The sequence below is a fragment of the Lonchura striata genome, chromosome 5 (genome assembly GCF_046129695.1).
Source record: "Lonchura striata isolate bLonStr1 chromosome 5, bLonStr1.mat, whole genome shotgun sequence".
Classification (NCBI taxonomy): Eukaryota; Metazoa; Chordata; class Aves; order Passeriformes; family Estrildidae; genus Lonchura; species Lonchura striata.
The window spans coordinates 61128102-61149527 of NC_134607.1; the positions used below are offsets into that span (position 1 = coordinate 61128102).

Sequence of the window (21426 nt, forward strand, 5' to 3'; positions counted from 1 at the left end):
TTTACTAGAACTCTTTTTAATATAATCATGGTGCTAAGCTGTCAGTTAGGTGCAGATACCCTATGGCTATCTGAACTTTTATTGGATTGTATTGAATTTGAAGGCTTTCATTGTCTGCTTTCAAACATTTGATATACATTGTTTTGAAATTATTTTGTATGTCCACAAAAACTAGCAACTTATGTTTTGTCTTTTACATATGCATGTGGAAAATGTAACCCTTACTGCTTTGTTAAAATATATCCACAGTGATGCAGAGAAGAAGAATGAAGCCCTTAATGACCAAATAGAAGAATTGAATAGCACCCTGAAAGCCACTGAAAAAAGGACTGAAGAGATTTTGCAAGAGAAAGAAGATGTAATGAAGGAAATGGATGAGAGACAAACTTTGATACAAAAGAATGAACGAGAATGCATTAATTTGACAAAAGTAATAGAAATTAACGCAGAGAAGGAATTAGCCATCCTAGCAGACAGGTTAGAGACCTGAGCCACATGGAAAGAGTGAACAATTCTCTGTTCTGAAAAGTTTATTTCTTTTTTCTGCTGTTGCTTCTATTTTCAAGTTTTATGCTGCAACCAGTGTAAATTATAAATGATCAGGCTTGGTTTTCACTTCCAAAATATTTATATAAAAATTTGGAATCTGGAATCTAAGATCTGGCTTGAAGAAGAACATCAAAAAGCATAAGCATTTTATAAATCCTATTAGATTTTGCTCTTAAAGTGAAATATTTTAGTGGGTTTCTCTCTTTAGTGCACATATTTTCTTTCCTGTGTAACCTACTGAAAGTAATTTGAAGAACAATAAAGTATGCCAGTATTTTCATTTTCAAATGAGGGTCATAGATGTCTTCCCTCATGTAGTCCTGAGTTTCAGTGAGGATTGGTTAATTGTCTCTTTAATATTCCCTTCAATTATAATTTTATATTTACTTGGTAAAGTAAAATAAACTGTTAGGTTGAAGGCAAACTTCCAATGATTCCTCCTTTGCAGAGGGAGATGTAGTTGTAATTCTGGCTATATGCTCAGCAACAATGCTTTTGCCTTTCAAGCTTTGTATTGAAGGCCCATGGCATCTTATTTTGAAATGTTCCCTTATACTAAAAAATGTTTTCTTCTTCCTATATGCACTAGATTAGCTGATATTTTTAGCATATTTAGAACAGACTGTGAGACCTCACCGACATAATTAGGGTATTATAATTGATTATAGTTATAAAAATGATACCTTTTAAGGTAATTTTTGTAAGTAGTTTACAAGTTGGTCTTTGCTGAACCATAGTCATGAGGTACTCAAAACCCATTAAAATAGTTGTGCCTGTTTACATATATGTCTTGATTAAGTTACCTGTTTCTAAAATTCTGTGTCTATCTATATAGACAAATTCTGGAAAATAATTTAAATAAATGTATCTTGGAGAACAAAAATCAACGAGATATTCTCAGTCACCATCAAACACAGAAAGATAAAGAACTGAAAAGTTTAAAAATTATAGAGTTACAACTGAAAGGGATTTGGGATTCCTTGGAAGGAGATAAGGCAAAGCATAAAAGACTCAAATCAGAGGTTTGTATAAATGCATTGATCATAAAGATTGTAAATTTTCTTTTAAGAAATATTTCTATGAAATCTCTTGACAGTCCTACAAGGGAAAAGGGGGGAAGACTGTTATTTCATCTTCCTCATTTCCTCCTTTCTCTAGGATTTCACCCATTCCTCTTTCAATAATGCATTACTCTTTTCTGTTTTACATAGTCGTTTGACTGTAATAATTTTAAAAGGAAGTACTATTCTGCTTATGTATTCAAAGCATTTTCTTTCTTTTCTGCTTCCAATTATTTCTTAAAAATTTACTTGATCTATAAATTTTTTTATATTTTCTTTTTCTCATCACTGGTTCTTCCATTCTCTCTTTCTTATGTATATTTTCTCCTGTCCTTTTTCCTTGCTCAGTCTAGATTCTGAGTCATATAAAATTAATCTTGTTTAGTCAGGTGAATGTTTTTTCACAGCACTTGATGTTTCCTACCTTGACGCTGTCCTTCAAATTTTTATTGGTCCTTCTAAGCAATTTAGGGCAGAAAAGAGTCTTACATAATTGTAAAGTTTTAAAAATGGCTATACATATCAAAACTCCTTTATACCTGGCTTTGCTATTTAAACAACTCCAATTATGACTTGATAATATTTAATATTATTAAACAATATTTTTTTGTCTCCCTTGAAATTCCTCCTGAATTCACATGTGTATTACCTAGTACCATAAGCTCACCTGGGAGAAGGGAGGAAAGCTCTAGAGCTACAAAACAAAGTTTTGGATTGAATTTCCTTAAATAATGATTAAAGGGCTGACTCATATTCCAGACTTTGATCTTAAAGCTTAAAAAGTTTCTGTTCAGTATCAGCTAAGAGAATCTGGGAGTTGGTATTTTTTGCATGTGTTCCCATTAGAAAATGTTCCTGGATGGAGATACACAATTGTTCAAAAACATGTAATGCTAAAATCAAATACCATAACTCACAAGCAGCTGTGGTTAGAGTTCACAGTCTGGGGTGAGATCCAAACCCATCGCAGCCCAATTCCTTCACCCTGTGGAAGGACAAGACCTTGTATGTGTGTTAAAAATAGCATCATCATGAGGAGTAAGGGAAAAGCAATGCCATGAGAGACAGAAGTGGAATTCTGATCAGTATTTTACTCCAGCAGCTGCAAGGTACTACTCTAATGCAAGTAGCCACAGCAATAGAGTTGTTTTAGCCCATCCTCCCATGCTCCATGTTTTCTCTGATTCCTTTCCTGGCTCTGTTAGAAGAGCAAATGTGAAATCACTGCTTCTCTGCATTGAAATACAGTACTGCAGTAAGGAAGAGTCAAGTGGCCAACTTGATTCTGCTTGGCTTTTGCTATATTTGGACAATTTTAATTTGTAAGACTTGGGAGCACACCCAGCAAAACTCTAAAAAACAGTATTTCAAGTAGATAAAATTTCTTTAACTACTTAAACCCCTAGATTTACATTTATTCATTGTGATTCAAAGTGAAAAAAATCACAATAATTAATTGTTTATATAAATATGTGATTGCAGAAGTAGCAGCACATCAGTGTGGTTCCCCAAATTTCTTTTTTTGAATCATATGCTAAGTGCAGGATGACTGGTTTGTAGAATAAGGAAATTACAGGAACACTTCTTCAAATGTGCTTTCCCCGTTAGTAAGTTGTGAAAGGTCAGCTATTGCTAAACACCAAAACTGTGTGAAAGCGAGCTGCTGGTCCTGCTCTCTCCAGCCTGGAGCAGAGCTGCTGCTCCTCTCCATGTGGGCCTTCTCTTTGGTCAGGCCAAAGCAGAGACAGCCAAAAGTGCCTAAGTTTAGCCCTGTCTTATGTGAACAGAAGTCACTAATAGATAAAGATGTTTATATGAGCTTTGTATTTTTATACAGCAGAAGTGCTAACTAATATATGCTCCATGTAAAAGCTATTTTTGATCCCAACACAAGACCAAAAGTCACTTTCTTAGGACAGCCTTTACTGACATTTTAGTAAACCTAAGTCAAATTAAATCTCAGAGCTGGCAGCTGCAACTAAAGTAACTCCACACTTCGACCTTTACTGTGTCTCTGGTTTCCCTTTACCATAATGCAAGTGAACAGAATTTAATTTTACAATACTATCACAGAAGTGAAAATAACAAATGCAAAACATCTACCTATCAGTACTGATTTATAGTGAACTCTAACATCTGGTTGAGATCTGAGCAAGATATCACAGGGTTGTATTTATTATCTTTGAATATCTTCCAGGTGTGTTGTAATTTAAATTGTATTACTTAAATGTAATATTTTCCTATCCATATGAATTACAGATTTACAATTAGAGTAATTTGGGTTGGAAGGGACTTTTTAAGGTAATTTTGTCCAAACCCCTGCAGTAGGTAGGGACAGCTTCATCTAGATCAGGTTAGTCAGACCTCAGTCTAACCTGGATTTGAATGTTTCCAGAGATAGGGCATCAACCACCTCTCTGGGAAATCTGTGCCACTGTTTCATTACCCTTGTCGAAGAAAGTTCTTCCTTATATCTAATTGTCCCTCTTTTATTTTAAAGTTAATATCCCTTACCCTATCACAGCAGTTCCTGCTAAATTGTTTGTCCCCATCAATTACACAGAGGCAATATATGCCTTCATAGGTAGCCTGATGCATTTATTTCTTGCTTTCTTATAACCATAAAGAAATTCTAAGCAAAGTTAATCACAGTGAGGCTAGTACAGCTTTTTGTCTTATAAGTTACATCATGTAAGTAGTTGTAGTGAGATTGGTCAGATATATTTTAAACAGGTACTCTTTTTATGTATTCCTTCACATACTTAATGTTAAAATCTGATTGAATAAATGAATTTCCCATAATTTACATGAAAAAATAATACATAAAACTTTGTGTTATTAGATTTTACTTTCTAGGGCCTAATGAAAATCCTACTGTAGTGATAAAAAGAAAAAAATGTGATATTCATTCTATGTAAATGGGAACTCTTTTTTCCTTTAGTAAGCTCAGCATTTCACTCTGAAAATCCTCTGTGAATTTAGGGGATATTGTTATATACTCTTTCTGTGTTTATTTTTTTTAATGACAATTTAGTTGCTGAAAACAATAAACCTTCTAAATTTGTGAAGTTTAGTGTTCATAGTTCTTGAAATAAATTTTTGAGAAGCTTCAATTAGTTGCTGAGGAACTACTCAATTAAGCATTCTTGTATTAGCAATTATAAGAGGAGAGAAATTTAATTTCTTAATTTGTGTAGCTACTTCTAATACACTATCTGCAGTTGAAATTTTCCTAATATTTTATTTGCATCACTATGTGCTTGGTTTATTTTTGTAGGCAGAAATTAACTCAAAAAACAATGCAGTATTATTAGAAAGACGACAAGAACTGCAGGAGGAGATCGAAACAGTCAAGAGAGATTTAGCTGAACAGGTGCTGAATTCTGCTTTCTCATATTTTTTCATTTTGACAGTTGGTTTTCTATCATGAGAATAAAGGAACTGTTTGAAGAAAAAATAATGGGAGTTTCTAGCTGCAGCTTTCTGGTGAGAAAATGCAATACTATTTCTTCCATTTTAAAGACCGCTTATCTTTAATTTTTAAAAACATTTTGATGTTACTGGCCATATACTAGAAGGTAGAAAGCAAATCTCCTTTCTAGTTTAAGTCTTCTAGTCTAGTTTAAGTTTAACACTGCAGCTAGAAATATATTGTTATACATTTCCTTTGGATATGAAACCGTGTCTTGTTGCAACAATGAAAATTCAGCATTTATACATTAAGATTTTTCATTTTCACAGTTCTGTCATTTGTGGATGCAGCACAGCCATACAGAGTGTGGAAATGCAGATAGCTACCTTACAAGAGCATTAGTACTTGCCACTACATAAATGACCTTATAAGAAGCAATCTATTTCAAACATACCTCCTTGGTACCTCCAAGGTCAAACCTGCTGTCTTCTTACCCTTATATCCATTTTCTTTATGTGTTTTGTTTGAATTCATTAACATTATCAAGTGGGGATCTGCTTGTATTTGGATACACACGCATTCCAGCACCTACACAGCATTCTCTGGGATATGTAACTTGTGTGCCATGGACAGACACAGTCAGTGGAGCCTAGGAAGCTTCCATTCACTTCCTATTGAAGACCTGACACTGAACTTACTTAAAGATTATATAGCTATAAATATACATTCTGTCCAATGGACAATAGCTGAAAGATGTTAGACTGAGGAACAGAAATGCTCCTAGGTGATAATATATTCTGAAATTTTATTATAGGGATTGTGCATAGTGTTTTAAAACAATAATTTATTACAGTTTTAAATCTATGTAGTCTGTATATTTGTTTACATTGCAGATAAACCCAAAGTATTTCCAAATTTGGTTTTGCCAACACTGATACATAGTTGCATTAGGATTAAAATGTAATCTTCTCTAGGAAATGATATCAGATATGGATGCCCGCATGTTAGAAGAATGCATTGCTACAGAACGCTTGCTTTTCAAAGAGCAGGAAAAGTGCAGAAATGAATTATCCACACTTACACACCTGACCGGGCTCAGAGCCGATGAGAGGCAACTGAAATGCAGGGATGTTCAGAAAACCAAGGTAAAAAATTATACAATTAGAAGACTGTTCAAAAGTACCAGCTGGTATAGGGAGAAAATAAATAACTAGTGAGGGGAGCCCTGTAGACTCATTTCCTACCCTGGCTTTGAAGCTCCACCGGAACACTGGAAACTCACAATACTGTGGTGTCTTATTGCAATTTGTGTTGCAGTGCAGTATGCTAAAATATGACTCCACAATTGAAACAAGGAATTTGAAACAACATTAGAGTACCCAAAGGAGGGCAACAAAGATGGTGAAGGGCTTTAAGGGGAAGCTGTATGAGGAGCAGCTGAGGTCACTTGGTCTGTTCAGCCTTGAGGAGACTGAGGAGAGACCTCACTGCAGTTACAGCTTCCTTGTGAGAAGGAGGAGGGACACACACTGATCTCTGTGGTGACAGTGACAGGACCTGAGGGATTGGCCTGAAGTTGTGTTGGGGGATGTTTAGGTTCAATATTAGGAAAAGGTTCTTCATCCAGAGAGTGGTTGGGCACTGGACAGGCTCCCCAGGGCAGTGGAACCAGCGCCAGCCTGACAGAGTTCAACAAATGCTTGGACAATGCTCTCAGGCACACGGGTGCCTTGGGAATGGTGCTGTGCAGGGCTGGGAGTTGGGCTTCATGGTCCTGGTGGGTTCCTTCCACCTCAGCACGTCTGTGATTCTGAGATTCTGTGATTTTCTTTCAAGCCCATGGGATAAAATGAATAATTTGAAAGAACAAGGCAGACTAGCAGACAACCTGAGATTCCCAGAAGTAAATCTGTGTGGTTTATTTTACAAAAGTATGAACATTAGAAGATAAACTGAATTACTCCTCATTCCAAAGTGAGGCAGAAATTTCTATTTTCCTGTTACATTTCAAAGCATAAATAATGATATTGATTTAGAGAAAGAGGGAAAGAAAACTTTTCTATGAGTAGTCATTGTATTTTCTGCCTACATTTTTCTGGAGTGACATGTGCTGTGATGTCACACAGAATTTGCTAAATACCAAATTGCTATATGGAAACAAGTTATTGATGTTTCCAAAATGTATGTCTGTATTCACATAAATTAGATAAGCTACCCTTCCACCATCTTGGGAAACTCTGAGCATCTGTAAAAATAAATAAACATGTTAGGCTTTGTGCCTTCAATAAAATTAGTCCATAAACAAACAAAACAAAATAATACAAATTCAGGAACACACAGACAAGTCCAAAGTTGCAACCCATCATCCACCAGTTTTTCCTAATACAAATCTGCTCCTCCTGATACCAGTGGGAGGGGAGAAAAGGCCTCTCAATTTAAGATCGATGGCCCAGGCTATTGAGGACTGAACACAACTGGAATCAAAAATACAGAAACAGGCTGATCAGCAGAAACAGTAGAACTCCAGAGAGAGAGAACCAAGCATTTAAGATGCAGTATCAAATTATCTACATTACTAATAGTAATTGTAAGCTTAATATAAGTGGAAAAACTGTGCTTTTTTATGTTGCTGTAATAAAAACATTCCATTGTAGTAAGAAAATGTTTTTATAATAATGTCCTCTCACTGTCTTTTTCTCATCTAAGAGTTGTTCTGGGTAATTTCACTGAAGACATTTCTCTAATATATCTAAAGTGCTTGCTAAATTTTATTTAAATTTCAGATTGAACTCCAAAGTCTTGTTAAGGAACTAAAAATAAAGGATCGTGAACTAACCACCTGTAAAAAGATGAAAAAAGAAAAACAAAAAGAGTAAGAAAATAATAATACATTATTTTTAAAAAGTCTTCTAAATCAACTTTTACCCAAGCAACGCAAGTGTAAAATGCTAATAATTATTTCTTTCACACATCTCATTTCTTCAGACTCCAAGGATTTACTAGGATGTATGATCTTATGCTAATTGAAAAGGATAAAAGTATAGATTTGATGCGTATTGCTCAGTGGAAAGCAAGGGAAGCTGAAAACCGGGTAAAATTGCTAGAAAATAATATACAAAATTTAAGAGATGCTGTTATAACCAGAGAAAGGTGAGTTTAAAGTACACTGTAGCTCACAATTATAGAAATTTAATATGAAAAAAATCTTAGGAGGGAATCTATTCCATCTTCAGTTATGCCCGTATCATCCTGGATAGTTATCATCCTGATTTTTTAAAATCTGATTAAAACAAAGGCATTCAGAAACACCCCTCCATAATCTGTTCCAATTTCTTATCCCACTAAGACTCTACAACTAGCTGGGGCATCACTGCTTGTCAGAAAGTAGTTTTGAAGTTTGTCTGCCTACTCTCTCATTTTCTCATCCTTTGTATCAGAGTTCTTGGATCTCTCAGGTTTTGCATTATCATTCTGTTTCATTCAATGTGAGCAACACTGTTGCACCCATATTTGCTGTCCTTAGAGAAAAATAGGTCTGACACATATGATTCCCTAATGAAGTGGTGCATGGGACTATTAAATGAGTCACTCCCTAGGAATATGGCTGTCTGATTATGAAATTAGAACAAATTGGGAATTTTGGTTCAAACTCCCACTGAAGTTTATTACATCACATTTATTTCAAATAAAATGTGGTTTCAATTTCTAGTCTTAGACAAAATAAAAGGTTACATTCACAGCAAAGATAATAAGGCAGAATCACTGGTACTTTTGACTCTCTTTTTTCCTAGATCATTATTTAGTGAGGATATCTTTTTGCCATATTTTTATCATCCTAGTGATGAAATTCGGCAATATAGACAGAATTACAATGTCTTGGAAATCTGTTCTTGGGCAAGTAGGAAGACAGTGAATAGACAACTGTGTAAGCAAAACAGGAAGACCAAATTGAGTAGTTAAAAATAACTTGATTTTCTAAAAACTTCATTATTTGGTGCCAAAAAATTGTTAAATCAGACAAAGAATACACGAAGTATTTTTTGTGAATCTCCTAGTAGTTTGGTTTCAAAGTCATGCTAGAGATAGCTAAAAAAGAGGTAGAACTTTAGTGATTGAAGTGATTTTGTCAAGATGAACAAGCTGACATTTTGTTGTAAAAATTTTGAGGCCTTCCCTCAAAGGCCTCTCAAGTTGATAAAAGAAGGGGGAAAAAAGGCAATTAAGACATAAATTTTGTATAGATATAAGAATTATATAAATATTATTATTGATGTCCCTGCTCGGTACAGATCCAACAGATATTTTGGGCTCTGCAAAACTAGATTTAAAAGTAGTCAGAAGTATTGAATTTTCAGTAACTCTCTTGCCTATGAAAAATATTTTAAATCCCAGTAACAGACTTTAGCATCAGTACCACTGACTTCACTGCAACCTATGCAATTTGGAGGGGAGAATATCAGTCCAAGTAAGGCAAGAAATTTTCAGAAAATATTTAAAACACATTGCATTTCTGCAATTCTGTTATACTTCCAGTCTGAAACTTGACTTAGAGAAGTTTAATTAAATTCAGTAATAGCCTGTGGTGCTTAAAGTGTTATACATGGGGGGAAATGAAAGAAAGCAGCTCCCTGCCCTGTATACAGCAAATCAGCAATTAAGTGATGGAGCCCATGAGGGAAGGCTCTTTCATCTGCAGGTCTGTATTTTAACAGGAGACTTTGCTTCTCCTTTCACTACCTCTTTTGTGCATTGACATGAATATCTTCCCAGTGTAGATAAAGTTGTGTCTTGATCCAGAAGTGATACCACAGATCCAATGCAATAACTCTAAACTCTGTGCTGTGAGATAGTAAATACTCCATCTGTCTTTTAAATGATGGGTCATCATCCAGTGATCAACAAGGATGCTGGAAATAATGAGATCTGTTCTTTATTTTTATGTCATCTTGTCACTAACCTCCCACTATGTTTTGGTTTCTTTTTTCATCTATCAAATGGGCAGATGAAATAATAATGGGCAATCTAATAATTTTCTTTCTTATGTTGATGTTTTGACACACTGTTTTATAAACAATAGATTTTGAGAACTTTGAGTTACAACCACAAAATAATTTAAATATTGTTATTTAAATAGAAAGGCAGGATTTCTACACATTAAGACTTTTCATCAAAATTTATGCCTATGCTCTTAAACTATTGTTTATGGCTACTTGGGCTACCTAGTAGAGAATAAAAAAGCTGTAGTGCAATATTCCCTGTACAGCATTTTTCTTGAGCCAGAACCCAGTTCTTTTCAAATGGGAAAGAACTTGCAAAAAAATCTGCTCTCAGAATGTCTTTCTTCTTCTTGTAAAGCTTCTGTGAAGCAGAGACATAGAGGAGCCCTTGTGTACTTGAGAAATAAATTTAAGCTCTGTTTTTAATTGCTGAAATTGGTTTCAAATTGAAAGAATAAAAATATTCCCACCTTTTTTTATGTTAAAGAAAATTGCAGGATGAGTATCTGAAGATTAAAAAGAATGAGAGAATAAAAGAGTTGATCAAAAAGGATTATTCCAAAATTGAACAAGAGATGATAGAGAATAAAGAAAAGGAAAAGTATTTGAATATTGACAGACTTACCGCTGCAGCCACACACATTGAAGAGGAAATTTTGCAGCTACGCAAAAATTATGAAAGGGCTATTGAACAACGAAATGAGAGGTACATTTGTAAATTTGATCTAAGGTAGTGTTTAATTTTGACATTGAAGCAACAATATTTTTCAGCTTATGAGCACCCCTCATTAGTATTGCTAATTAGTCTGTGGCACTGCAATGTTTTGCTGACCAGTCCCCCTCACTGCACTGCCAGTGCTGCTTTGCATTATGTAAATGTTTCTCCAGTGGTGATCATGGCCATGCTTCAGAACTATTATTCAAAAAATATGGTATCTTGGCTACTGAATGTCTTGAGAACTTGTAGCCACCTGATCTCCTTGTGCATTGTGCACAGATAAGGCATCTGCAAAAATGCAGATTATCTAGATCTCCCTGATCTTAATCCAGTTTTAAATGCTGTGGAAGGCCAGAAGACCTTAAAAATTATGTGTTACCTTTCCAAGAGTTTGTTTTCTGATTTTCACATTGCAATTATTTTGTTACTTATTAAAAATGCTGTCATTAGATTAAAATGAAAATTGAGAAAGCTTCATACATTGTCACAAATTATTACTGTATTTTAAGATAACTTTTTTATGTTTTTGAGTGAAATATACTGAATATGACTAATTTTTTAGAAAAATTATCTTTAAATTTTGGCTTTATTTTCAGTGGTCTTTTGCTCAAAGAACGAGAAGAAGAACTAGGCTTTTTGTATGAAAAAATAAACAGGCAAGAGGTCTTGTGTAGGAATGGAGATACTAAGATGCAAGTTATGGATGAAAAGATCAGTTTTCTGAAGCTGAAGTTAGTTGAGAAAAAAAGAGAGGTTAAATTATGTTTTAAAGAGCTCACAGTGAAGAATGACCTGGATGCACATCTGGTGAGACTTCGGATACAGGTTGGTGTTAAAGAAAGCCATTTTTACTACTGTTCTGTATTTTAAAATTTAGCGTTGTTTCATAGAAAAAAAGATCTGGATGTACAAAGTTAATTATAAAAGCAAGTTTAGTAATGCACCTGTCTAGCAAAACAGTGATAAATGTTTTTAACTTCACATATATGAGTTTCTATGCTTATGTGTAACTGGCTCATGGTCTTTGTTTCACACATGCCAAATGTTCCCTGGGTGTGGAATTCCAGCTAACCCACCCCACAGCCTGAAATGTCAGTATGACTAAGCTGGAAAATGGGAGTCATTGGGGAAAAATGGGACTGTAGATAAAATTTGTTAAAACTGTATTGATGGAGTAGGTGGAGGGGTGGGAGATACACTTAGACCATCAAATTTCTAAAATAATAACTCAATTCACACTTGACCCTGAGCCTACTCTGGAAACTCGGCTGCCTACAATGATATAATCCACATATATTTTCTTCTGCACAAAAACAGTGTAAGTTTTAGTTCTAGTTACAAAATAGCATTAAACAGCTAACAAACTGCAGAGCTTGGGACATTCTTTCCTTGCTTTCTGAAATGGCTCATTTACTTTTGACCTTATCTCCAGATGGTAATTTTTCCCATACATACTCTGTTAATGCCTGCACAAAACCATAAATTGGGCTGTACCATTGCCTTTCAAACTCGCATCAATGGGAGCTGTGGCTCATGGTTTAATAGTGCTTGCACTATTCTCCTACTTCTGGCCTTTTGAAGAAATTGTATGCTCTGCTACAAGAATAAAACATAGTACATGTTTTAATACGTCTTGCAAATCATGCCCCGAAGACTTTTGCAGGGCCATCACATATTTAAATGATGAACCAAGACATTAAAAAAAAAAAAAAAAACAGACGACTAAATGAAAAAAGACTAAAAATACCTCAAAGTATTCAGGTAAGATTTAAAATGAGATTGAGAGTAACTGAGCCAAATACTGTAGTAGCAAAATGCAGATGATTTTGTGAACTGACAGAATCAATCATGAAACTCTGCCTTTTCTGTTCTGCATTCCTGCAACTTTCTCCTTCATGATGATAGTTCATGTGAAACCATTGTTAAAGGGAGGCTATTGTTGGAGGTGCTTTAAATTTTTTGCAGTGTTGACAAAAAATTTAAAAGTAGGAAAATTCCGAGTAGTGTGATATTGTGCATGCAGTAGTCTTAAAAAATGTTCCCCAGTGAGGAGTTTTCCAGTGAAGAACGGCAAATTATCAGTTATCAACCTTTAAAATTTCACTAGATACTGTGATTACTGAATATTATATGGCTCAAACTGGCTGTTAACTCCTTCATCTCCTTATGCTCCACCATTCATCATTAATACTACCACTGCCAATAGGAATTAAGTCCAATGAGAAGCAGTTTCAAATTGTTTGACTTTATCTCCATGACGTAAACAAAAACCATGAGCCCAAATCTGAATTCTTATCTTGGTTGCCAAGTTCATGCTTCTGGATCTTGTACCAATTACAGATTTGACCCCATGTTGAAATCTGACTCAGCTTCTGTTCAATTACCACAGTCACAGACTATCTGGATTAGGCAGGCTGAATCTTGTACCTGTGCCTCTTCTGTCCTTCCCTCTTCCTACCCTTCCTGCCTCCTTTTGTCTTCTGCTTGATAGTAACGCGGACTAGGTATTTTCATTATTATCAATGAAAAAAAAATTAAATCAGAAATATTTACAGACTGCAAAAACTGACCCATAATCTCAGCAGCTTCAGTGCCCATTGGGAAGGGGAAAAGCCCAGATCAGGGCTGCGTGCCAGTTCAGCAAGAACAAACCTTCACCTGGGTCTCCTATATTCCACATGAGCTGCTTAATCATCAAAGTAATGTATGTTCCACTTGTATGCTTTTCATCAGAAGCTTCCTATTTCCACAAAACATTGGTGAATAGTTAAGCTAAAAAAATACCATCATCTGAAGCAAAACCAGACCTCTTCTAAGCAAGTAACATAGACTAGGTAGGCTTGTTAACATCAAGGTAAAGATTTAAAATTAGAAATATTTATAGGCACTTCTTTACACAAAAAGTACCTGGTGAGACTGTAAGGTGGTTTTCCCTGGCATAAAACTATGTAACTTTTAATTGGGATTGCACATCAAGGGACTGTTCCTGCTGACTGAAGTGACCCATAAAAACTAATCTACCTTCATGCATCAATGAGAAATACTTAGCATTAATCATTAATTAGTCCAACACGTAGACCTGCTGAGCTGTCATGGTGCTGTAGATGGGACTTTCATGCCTTAGAGCTCAGGCAATATACAAGGTTTGTCACTTTATTTGAGGCATTTGGCAACAACATTTGTTCAGGTTTTAATACATTAAAATCTTCAGACTATATCACCACATCAGAGGATAATGGGACTAGTAGAGAGATAACAAATTTATCTAGGCAATCTGCTCCCACAGCAGCACTGGATTGCCTGAAAGGGCTAAGCTGTGGCTTCAAGACACCACTGAGAAACAGGTTTCCCCAAGCAAGCTATCCCAGTCTTTCCGTAACAGTGGAAAAATTTTCTTGAGCTTTAGCCTGGATCTTGTTGTGGTGTAAGAATACTGGTTTGTATTCTGTCCTCCAGGGACATGACAAATGGACCATTCTTTTCCTTTCTGCAACATTTCATGCTACTGGATGTTAATCATGCTCCTCTCCCATCTGTTTGATAAGCTACACAACATTGTTTCTTTCAATCAGCTCTTAGAGATTTTTCTTAGATCATTCTTTTTCTGCATTTCTTTTATTTTTGGCAATATAATCTTTATTTGCCTGGTACCTGTGGCTGACAGTGAAAGGATCCATTCAGGCATCTTGCAGGTTACCTTCCTGCCTATGCATCCAGGTATGTTGGCACTTTTCTTGACACAAGACAGAGTGATTCATCTTCATGTTAATGTATGTAACAACCAGACCCTTTTGTAAAGAAAGGGCATCCAACCAGTTGATTTGATTCTTTGTTTGTACAGGCAATTTTTCCTGCCTACATGTAACTACTTACATTTTTTATTTACTATTATCTTTTTGGTTCAGAGAAAGGTAATTTTGCATTTGAATATTTTCCAAAAAATTCTTGCAGTCTCTCTGAGCTTAATCTCATTATACTGATAGGTATTTACTGTATATTTTAATCAAGAACCCATTTATGTTGCTTGTTTATGAGAATATCATATGAAATATTGAAGCAATATAAAGATCAAAATGTATGATACCTACTATTTGTCATCCATACACCTGTGAAATTATCATAGTAGACATTGATCTGGTTTGGTATGACTCAACACACCTATGGTGGCTGTTATCCCTGTCCTTTTTATCTTCTTGATGCCTACAAAGCAAAATTAATTCTGTGTTCCAGATTTATTCTTCAGAAAGAGAAGTTATCATGGTTCCAAAGCTCCATCTGCACCCCCTCCCCATTTTTAAAAATAAGTCTTGTATTTGCCCTTTTTTAGTGCTGTACATACCTCACTTACCTTCTCAGAGATTTCAAAAAAAGAACCCAATATCCACTTTTCCAGACCAGTTGCTTTATCTAGACATGTGTTCCCTCCTTCAACAATTCCTCCTGATTACAGTCCAATACAGAAAAGCCTCTCTTCTGCAGTCTTTTCCTATCCCCTGTATCAAACCCACTTTAAGACAGAAAGGATTTTTTTTAAATATAAGACTTAGAATCTCTTATGACTCAGATAGTCTTTTCCAAGGAAAACACTACAAATTAGTAAAAAAATAAAGATGCCTCTAGTCACATTACTTAAGCAGCCAGAGAATAGCATGGTTATTTCTTTGATACTTTTGGATTGGCTTGCATCTGATAACTTCCAATTCATATTGCATTTTAAAATAAGGCTAGTATTTACATTTAACATGAAACTTTTTAATGGCTTTTGGACAGTGGTTTTTCTGCAATATTCTTTCTCTAAATTAACTACTCAGTCCTGCAAAATTTTCTTTGGTGCGCTGCCCCTAATCTTATTAAGATGCCACGGCCTCCAACCAGGCATTTTCCCCTGAGTTAGTGGTTGAGAAATTTGGCCCCAGATAGAAAAGATCACTGGAAGCATAGCTGCATCCTGCTGTTTGTGCTGGCCCTGCTTTTACATTCTTCCATTCTGTGTATTTTTGGACTTGAGTTTTAGCTATTTGTCAGCAAAATATAACTTTCAGTACCTAGCTATGTTCAGAATCATGGTTTGCTGAGGAAATTGTTCATTACACTCATCTAAGGTTTTTACTTTAGCTGCTTTTAGACAAAAGTGTACAGAAGTGAGTTGTGTGGTGCTTTTTTTACTAGGAAAATAAGTATTTAAGTGTTCTGGTAATGTTCCATGGCCACCGGAGAATATTTGTCAGTTTTCTCTTTTCTAGTTAAATATGACTTGTTAACTTCCAGTGACAAACCTCATCCTGGCAACATCTAAACATTTACTGTATATTTTGGTGACTGTCCATAACTTTGAGAGCCGGGGACCACTTATTTCCTTAATCAGTCATCACCTGCAGTGGATGGTTAACATTTACACTTGGGCAGTTATGTCAATGCTAGCAGCTCACTGACAGACAGCCAGGTGCACATCAGAGCACACAGCCCCACCACTGTCAGTCTTGCAACATGAAACATGAAAAAACAGCCCCAGTCACTCCTTCAGCGAGTATTTACGCTGAGCCTGGATGTCCCTGTCACATATTGTGGGAAGCATTATGCCATGGGAAGGTCTCACATGGGAAAGGTCAGGGAACACCTGTCTGTGAGTCCCGAGGGTATCTCAATGCTCAGTGTCACTGCTGAGTCACTTCAGGACACATGCCTGGGAATGTTAGTGTAGAAAACTTGGATGTTTGTAGAGATAAGAACCTCAGTACTGACCAGCAGGGAAGCAGGGCTTTCTATTGTATTCCTGAGGATAAAAAACAAAAAGTAGCCAAAAAACAGGTAGAACTCAATTTCTGTCAAACACCTCTATCCTGCAACTGTAGTTCTCTTTAAAATAAACTGTAATCACACTCTAGTTCTCTTTTAAAAGAAGATTTTTATATGGCTCATAATTTTGTGTTACCCACCCTCCTTCCCAGTAAAAGGAATCCTTGTCTGTTGAAGTCTCCAGACCAAGGTCTGGGGATGAGCTTGGTGGGAATAAATAACTCTTGAGTCTCTTTGTTTGCTAGTATTCCCAGTGCAGGGACAAGATTAAAAAACTGGAGGAAAACTATGGTGATGCCACAAATGAGAGCAGAAAGCAAGAAATGGGAGGGAAGGACCCATCTCCACCTGAGCTGCTAAAAAGGATTGAAAAGGTAATGTCACTTCTCATATCACAAGCTATCTTGCTGTGCTTGACTTCTGAGAAAATGCAATTAGTCTCTTTTATTTTTAAAATAAACTTTCTGTAAGAAGAATCAAAATAATTATTATTGGCCATTGTGAACTCCAGCCTAGCATCTGCTTTCCTGGTCAACTGGACATGGGACATTTTGACTTCTTCCAGGACAGGCTGAGGAGGGGGAGCTCTGTGAGGTACCCCTGGCTCTGCAGCATCCTGTGCTGACTCCATTCACATTGCTGGCACTTCAGTGCAGACCCACCTCACTAGGGGAAGGCACAGAAAAGGCAGCAGAGGGAGATAAATGCAGAATTATAAATTGCTAACAAACAGGGTTGTCAGTCTTTGCTAACTGGCCATGAGCTGTTTCACCACTATCCACGGGCTGTGGGCAGGAGGCAGACCTGCCAGCCTCTTCACAAAGTCTGCAGGTGTGACACAGAAGCAAACACTGCCCCTTGTTAGGGCTGGGCTCTACTGCTTTGCTTCCCTGATGAAAAGGAGCCACCAATGAGAGCTTGGTGGAAGCAGCAGCCAGGCCAGCCCAGCTGCTGACACCTGACTGCAGCACTGCTGGTGACTGCCCCGAGACTTCAGAGGGAAGCATCAGGGCCAATGGAAAGCCAGTTTCAGAGCCCCCTGTGTGGGGAGGAGGAAGGTAAAGCAACAGCTTTTCCTTATATAGTTTTGTCTGTCCCAGTTATAGAAGCACAAAACTCTTCCCACTGTGTTCAGTGTTGGGAGGGGATTCACAGAGGGCACTGAAGGTGTGAGGGCAGTAGCAGTAAGCTCTGAGCACACCCCAGAGTCCTTCTTTTGAAATCCAGTTTGTGAAGACAAAGCTTGAATTATCTGAGCTTTTTTTTTTACTGTCCCATATTCCTTGACAGGAGGGAGCTCTGCATAGCCGAGCAGGCTGCAACAGAGCCTGCTACCACCAGCCTACACATTAAGAAGGTTTTCTTGGAGTTGTGATAAGTTTAAATGTCTATTTCAATCTCCATGGGATTTAAAGTCATTGTAGTTATAATTTGTTAATGGAGCCCATACTTTTTTTAGCATGAGAGGAGGGATAGTATTTAAAGCAAGAGCTGAAACCTTCCATTATGGTGGGACTCAAGGAACCGGAAGATTAAAAAAAATATGAGTAGAAAAAAGCCCCATTTCTTTCAAGAGAAGCACAGCAAGGCAGTAACAATGGTGCAACCCCTGCTCCCAAGAGGGCCTGGCCAGATATGGAAGAACTGTATGACTGACAGCAAACAACTGAACCAATTTTGGCCTGATCCTTGGCAGAGACGGTGTACATTTTGAGAAATCTGATAGTGAAGGTGTTTGTTTATCACTGTTCACCAGTGTTATTCAGCAGCTGAAGGCAATCACAGAATGCTTTGTGCTGCACGTTCCCCTGTCCTGTCCTTACACTATGTCCTCCTTCTTGCTGCAGATAGAGGCAGAGCTGGTGCAGAAGGAGCAGAGACTGCTGAAGATAGATTTTCTCTGTGAGAACATTTCTGATATGATAGACAGAATCCGTGCTGTGGTGGAGAACAGCAAGCAGGACATGCTGGTGTTCGCTAGGAGGGTAAGAAGGGCACTGCACACTCTGCTTGCCAGCCTGTACAAAATGAAACATCTGGGCAAGAGGTGATTCACTTGCAAATTACAAAAGTGGCTGGAATTGTTAAGAGGCAAATCATAAGTTAATCTTCAGAAATTACAGACAGGAATAGCAACAGTAACACAGATAAACCGAAACTACTAGGTGAATGTCCTCTCTTTTAAAAACAAAGTTGCACCATAAATGGTACCTTTCACTAAAACAGAATTAGTTCTTTCTGAAGGAGATGCTTAGAAACTTTGTAGGATCCTCCTTTCACAAATGTACTTAACAGCCTTCCCACAACAGGCTAAAAAGAAATAAGGGAAAAAAAGAAATAAAGGAAGGCCAGATAAATTCTACTCCAACATACAAAAACATGAACTTGGTATCCAGCTCAAAGTTCTTTGGTTGTTTTGGTAGGGAGAATCACAGAGGAAACATCATTTCCAATACAGTTTATAAAATATAATTATAGCAATTTGCTTTTAACTGCAAGTAATATTGTTCGGGAAAGACCAAAAATGCTCCTAGCCTCCATATTCCTAATGAAAAAGCTGCAAACTGAGCAGGGCTGAGGGAATGACAGAAAAAAAATTTGCTAAATAATTAATGTAAAACAAAGCCAGGGTAAAATTTTTTCTTAGATGTTAGGTTTGGCACACATGAAAGCTTAAAACAGTTTCTTATAATTTATTTTGAACACACAGAGAAATATCATGGTTGTAAACTGTTTGTGAAATTATAGCCATGGGCTAATAAGCTACTGTAAGAATGGCAGTGTGCCAAAAGTTGCATTTGCAAGTGCTCTGGCTGTCCCAGTTCCAATGAGTCACTTAAAGTTTTTTGGTTCTTTCAAATCATCGGCACTGAGACTCAAGGATTTCTGTCACATTCCTTTTCTGTTCGTCCCCCTTCCAAGGATAATGTCACAACCCATGGCCCCTACATCAGCATTATCACTCAGTTATCTCATAGGAATTTAGCTTATTCCAGCTTTATTATGAAGCTAATTATGTATAAACTCAAAAAGAATTGCGATCCCAGGCTGGTGGAGTTTTGCTGTCCAGCTGAAAAGGTCAAGAATCAAAGACAAATGTGCTTTTCTATTCTTGTACTGGAGTAAATGTGACTCCTTGAGCAGTTTTTTTTTGTTTGTTTGTTTGTTTGTTTTTGTTCTAAGTGTTCACAAAAAATTAGTAATTTTCAAGGATCTAACTACTATTTAAAACCTTGTCAAGTTGGACTTACTTTCATGTGCCTAATGCTGAACCAAGTGTCATGTCCAGTGAGAGCCTAAAGGGAAGCCCTAACTACAGTAGGGAAGCCCTAACTACAATGCAGCTGTTTTGTATTCCAGACCAACGAACTGCAGAGAAAGATAAATCACAAAACCCAGGAGATAAAGGCTCTTTTTGCAGAGTTATCCATGAAGCAAGCACTTGCCATTAAACTCCATCAGGAAATCAGAGACAAAGAACAATTTCTGATGACTTCTTCCATGATGATAAGTCAAGGCCTTCCCCCTCCTAAAGCAGAAAAGGAACAGTGGAAGACCCTACGCAATGAGAAGATACAAAAAGCAGCAGCTGAAGCCAGAGCTAAAGTAAGTTGTTGTCATACATTGCAAGAGCTCCTGGAGCCCAGTGCATATGATGGTACAGAGACAACCAACAACCCACTACAGTGGGTTTGTGGAGTTTCAACTCTAGTCTGGCAACACCACTTGGAGCTGGTAATTGAATCTTAAGGAGGGCATATACTAAAATCCTCACCTTTGGTTATTAAAGTAGTTTGTGTGACCATGTTGTGGCTGAAGGGCAGGGAAGCCATCAGTGGAATACTGCTTTTCACTGGATTTCAAGGTAAAGCTGCAAAAGGTGGAGTGTGGGACTTAGGAGAAGTAAGTTTAATGTCTCCCACATTCAGGATACAATGAGCATCAGATCAGAAGCAGCAAGAAATCAGACTGCTGAGCAAGACACTGAGGGTAGGCAGGACAGCATGGCAGAGAGCACTTTTAACCTTACCCTGCTGGACACTGCCTCTGTCCTTGAGATGGTCAGTGATCCCAGAGCAGAGAGCTCCTACATAGTAATAGTTTAGAATAGGAAACTTCTGTCATGAAACTTCTCCTCATGCTGTGACTCAGGTTTCCTTCCAGTGCTGTGGATAAAGGCCCACTCTAGTAACTGTATTCAGGAACAGAATTACTCCACAGATGTTCAGTGCATAATTACTACATCTTTTAAAAGTTCATCTAATCTGCTTTCTTGACAAATAAAAAAAACATTACAGGCTCAAATTGTCTACTGTTTAAATGGACAAACTCATATCTACATGGTCAAACCTCGTGCTTTACTTTTAATACCCCTTCAGCTTTCCTGGTTTGCCAGGGATTAGACTAAGAGTGTTTCCTTTGTCATGGATTCTGTACACGGGCTCGGGGAAGCACTGGAGTTTTAAAGCACACAGACCCTGTGTGACCAAGCTGTGTTTCTCTGACAGCAGCTTGCAGAGGAGAAACAAGGTGCAGTGCCCAGCCAGGTCCCCACTATCCCCGAGGAGGAGGATGAGGATGATGATGATGAGGAGGAGGAGCTCCCACTGGTGCCGGCCCACGTGGCTCCCTTCAGACCGAGTGAGCCCCGCCCGAGTCCAAGACATTTCAAAAAGCCTCCTGCAAAGCCATCTGGAATCTGAACGGACAGCACTGAAAACAGGAGAGACCATTACCAGCTGCCGGATCACAAGAGTCAGCAGCATTTACATTGCTTGAAGGAAGATCTGTTGGTGTTCAGCCAAATTCCATGCTGAAAATGAAGTATTTGTTCATGCCAAAAGCACAGCAAACTGGTCAGTGATCCAGAATCCTTTCTCCTTTTATTCCAAA

General features: G+C 37.3%; 1 protein-coding gene across 1 annotated transcript in view; it reads left to right on the top strand.

Moving 5' to 3' along the window:
* Positions 1-21270, top strand: part of CCDC146 (coiled-coil domain containing 146) — a 66212-nt gene extending 44942 nt beyond the window's left edge. The window contains exons 8-19 of the mRNA XM_077783647.1: positions 250-477; positions 1385-1571; positions 4888-4983; positions 5997-6167; positions 7806-7894; positions 8008-8172; positions 10507-10725; positions 11334-11562; positions 16779-16907; positions 18381-18518; positions 19894-20139; positions 21042-21270. Coding sequence (XP_077639773.1) covers positions 250-477; positions 1385-1571; positions 4888-4983; positions 5997-6167; positions 7806-7894; positions 8008-8172; positions 10507-10725; positions 11334-11562; positions 16779-16907; positions 18381-18518; positions 19894-20139; positions 21042-21236 — 2092 coding nt within the window. The 3' untranslated portion in view covers positions 21237-21270. The remainder of the gene's footprint in view (positions 1-249; positions 478-1384; positions 1572-4887; positions 4984-5996; positions 6168-7805; positions 7895-8007; positions 8173-10506; positions 10726-11333; positions 11563-16778; positions 16908-18380; positions 18519-19893; positions 20140-21041) is intronic.
* The last annotated feature ends 156 nt before the right edge of the window (positions 21271-21426 follow it).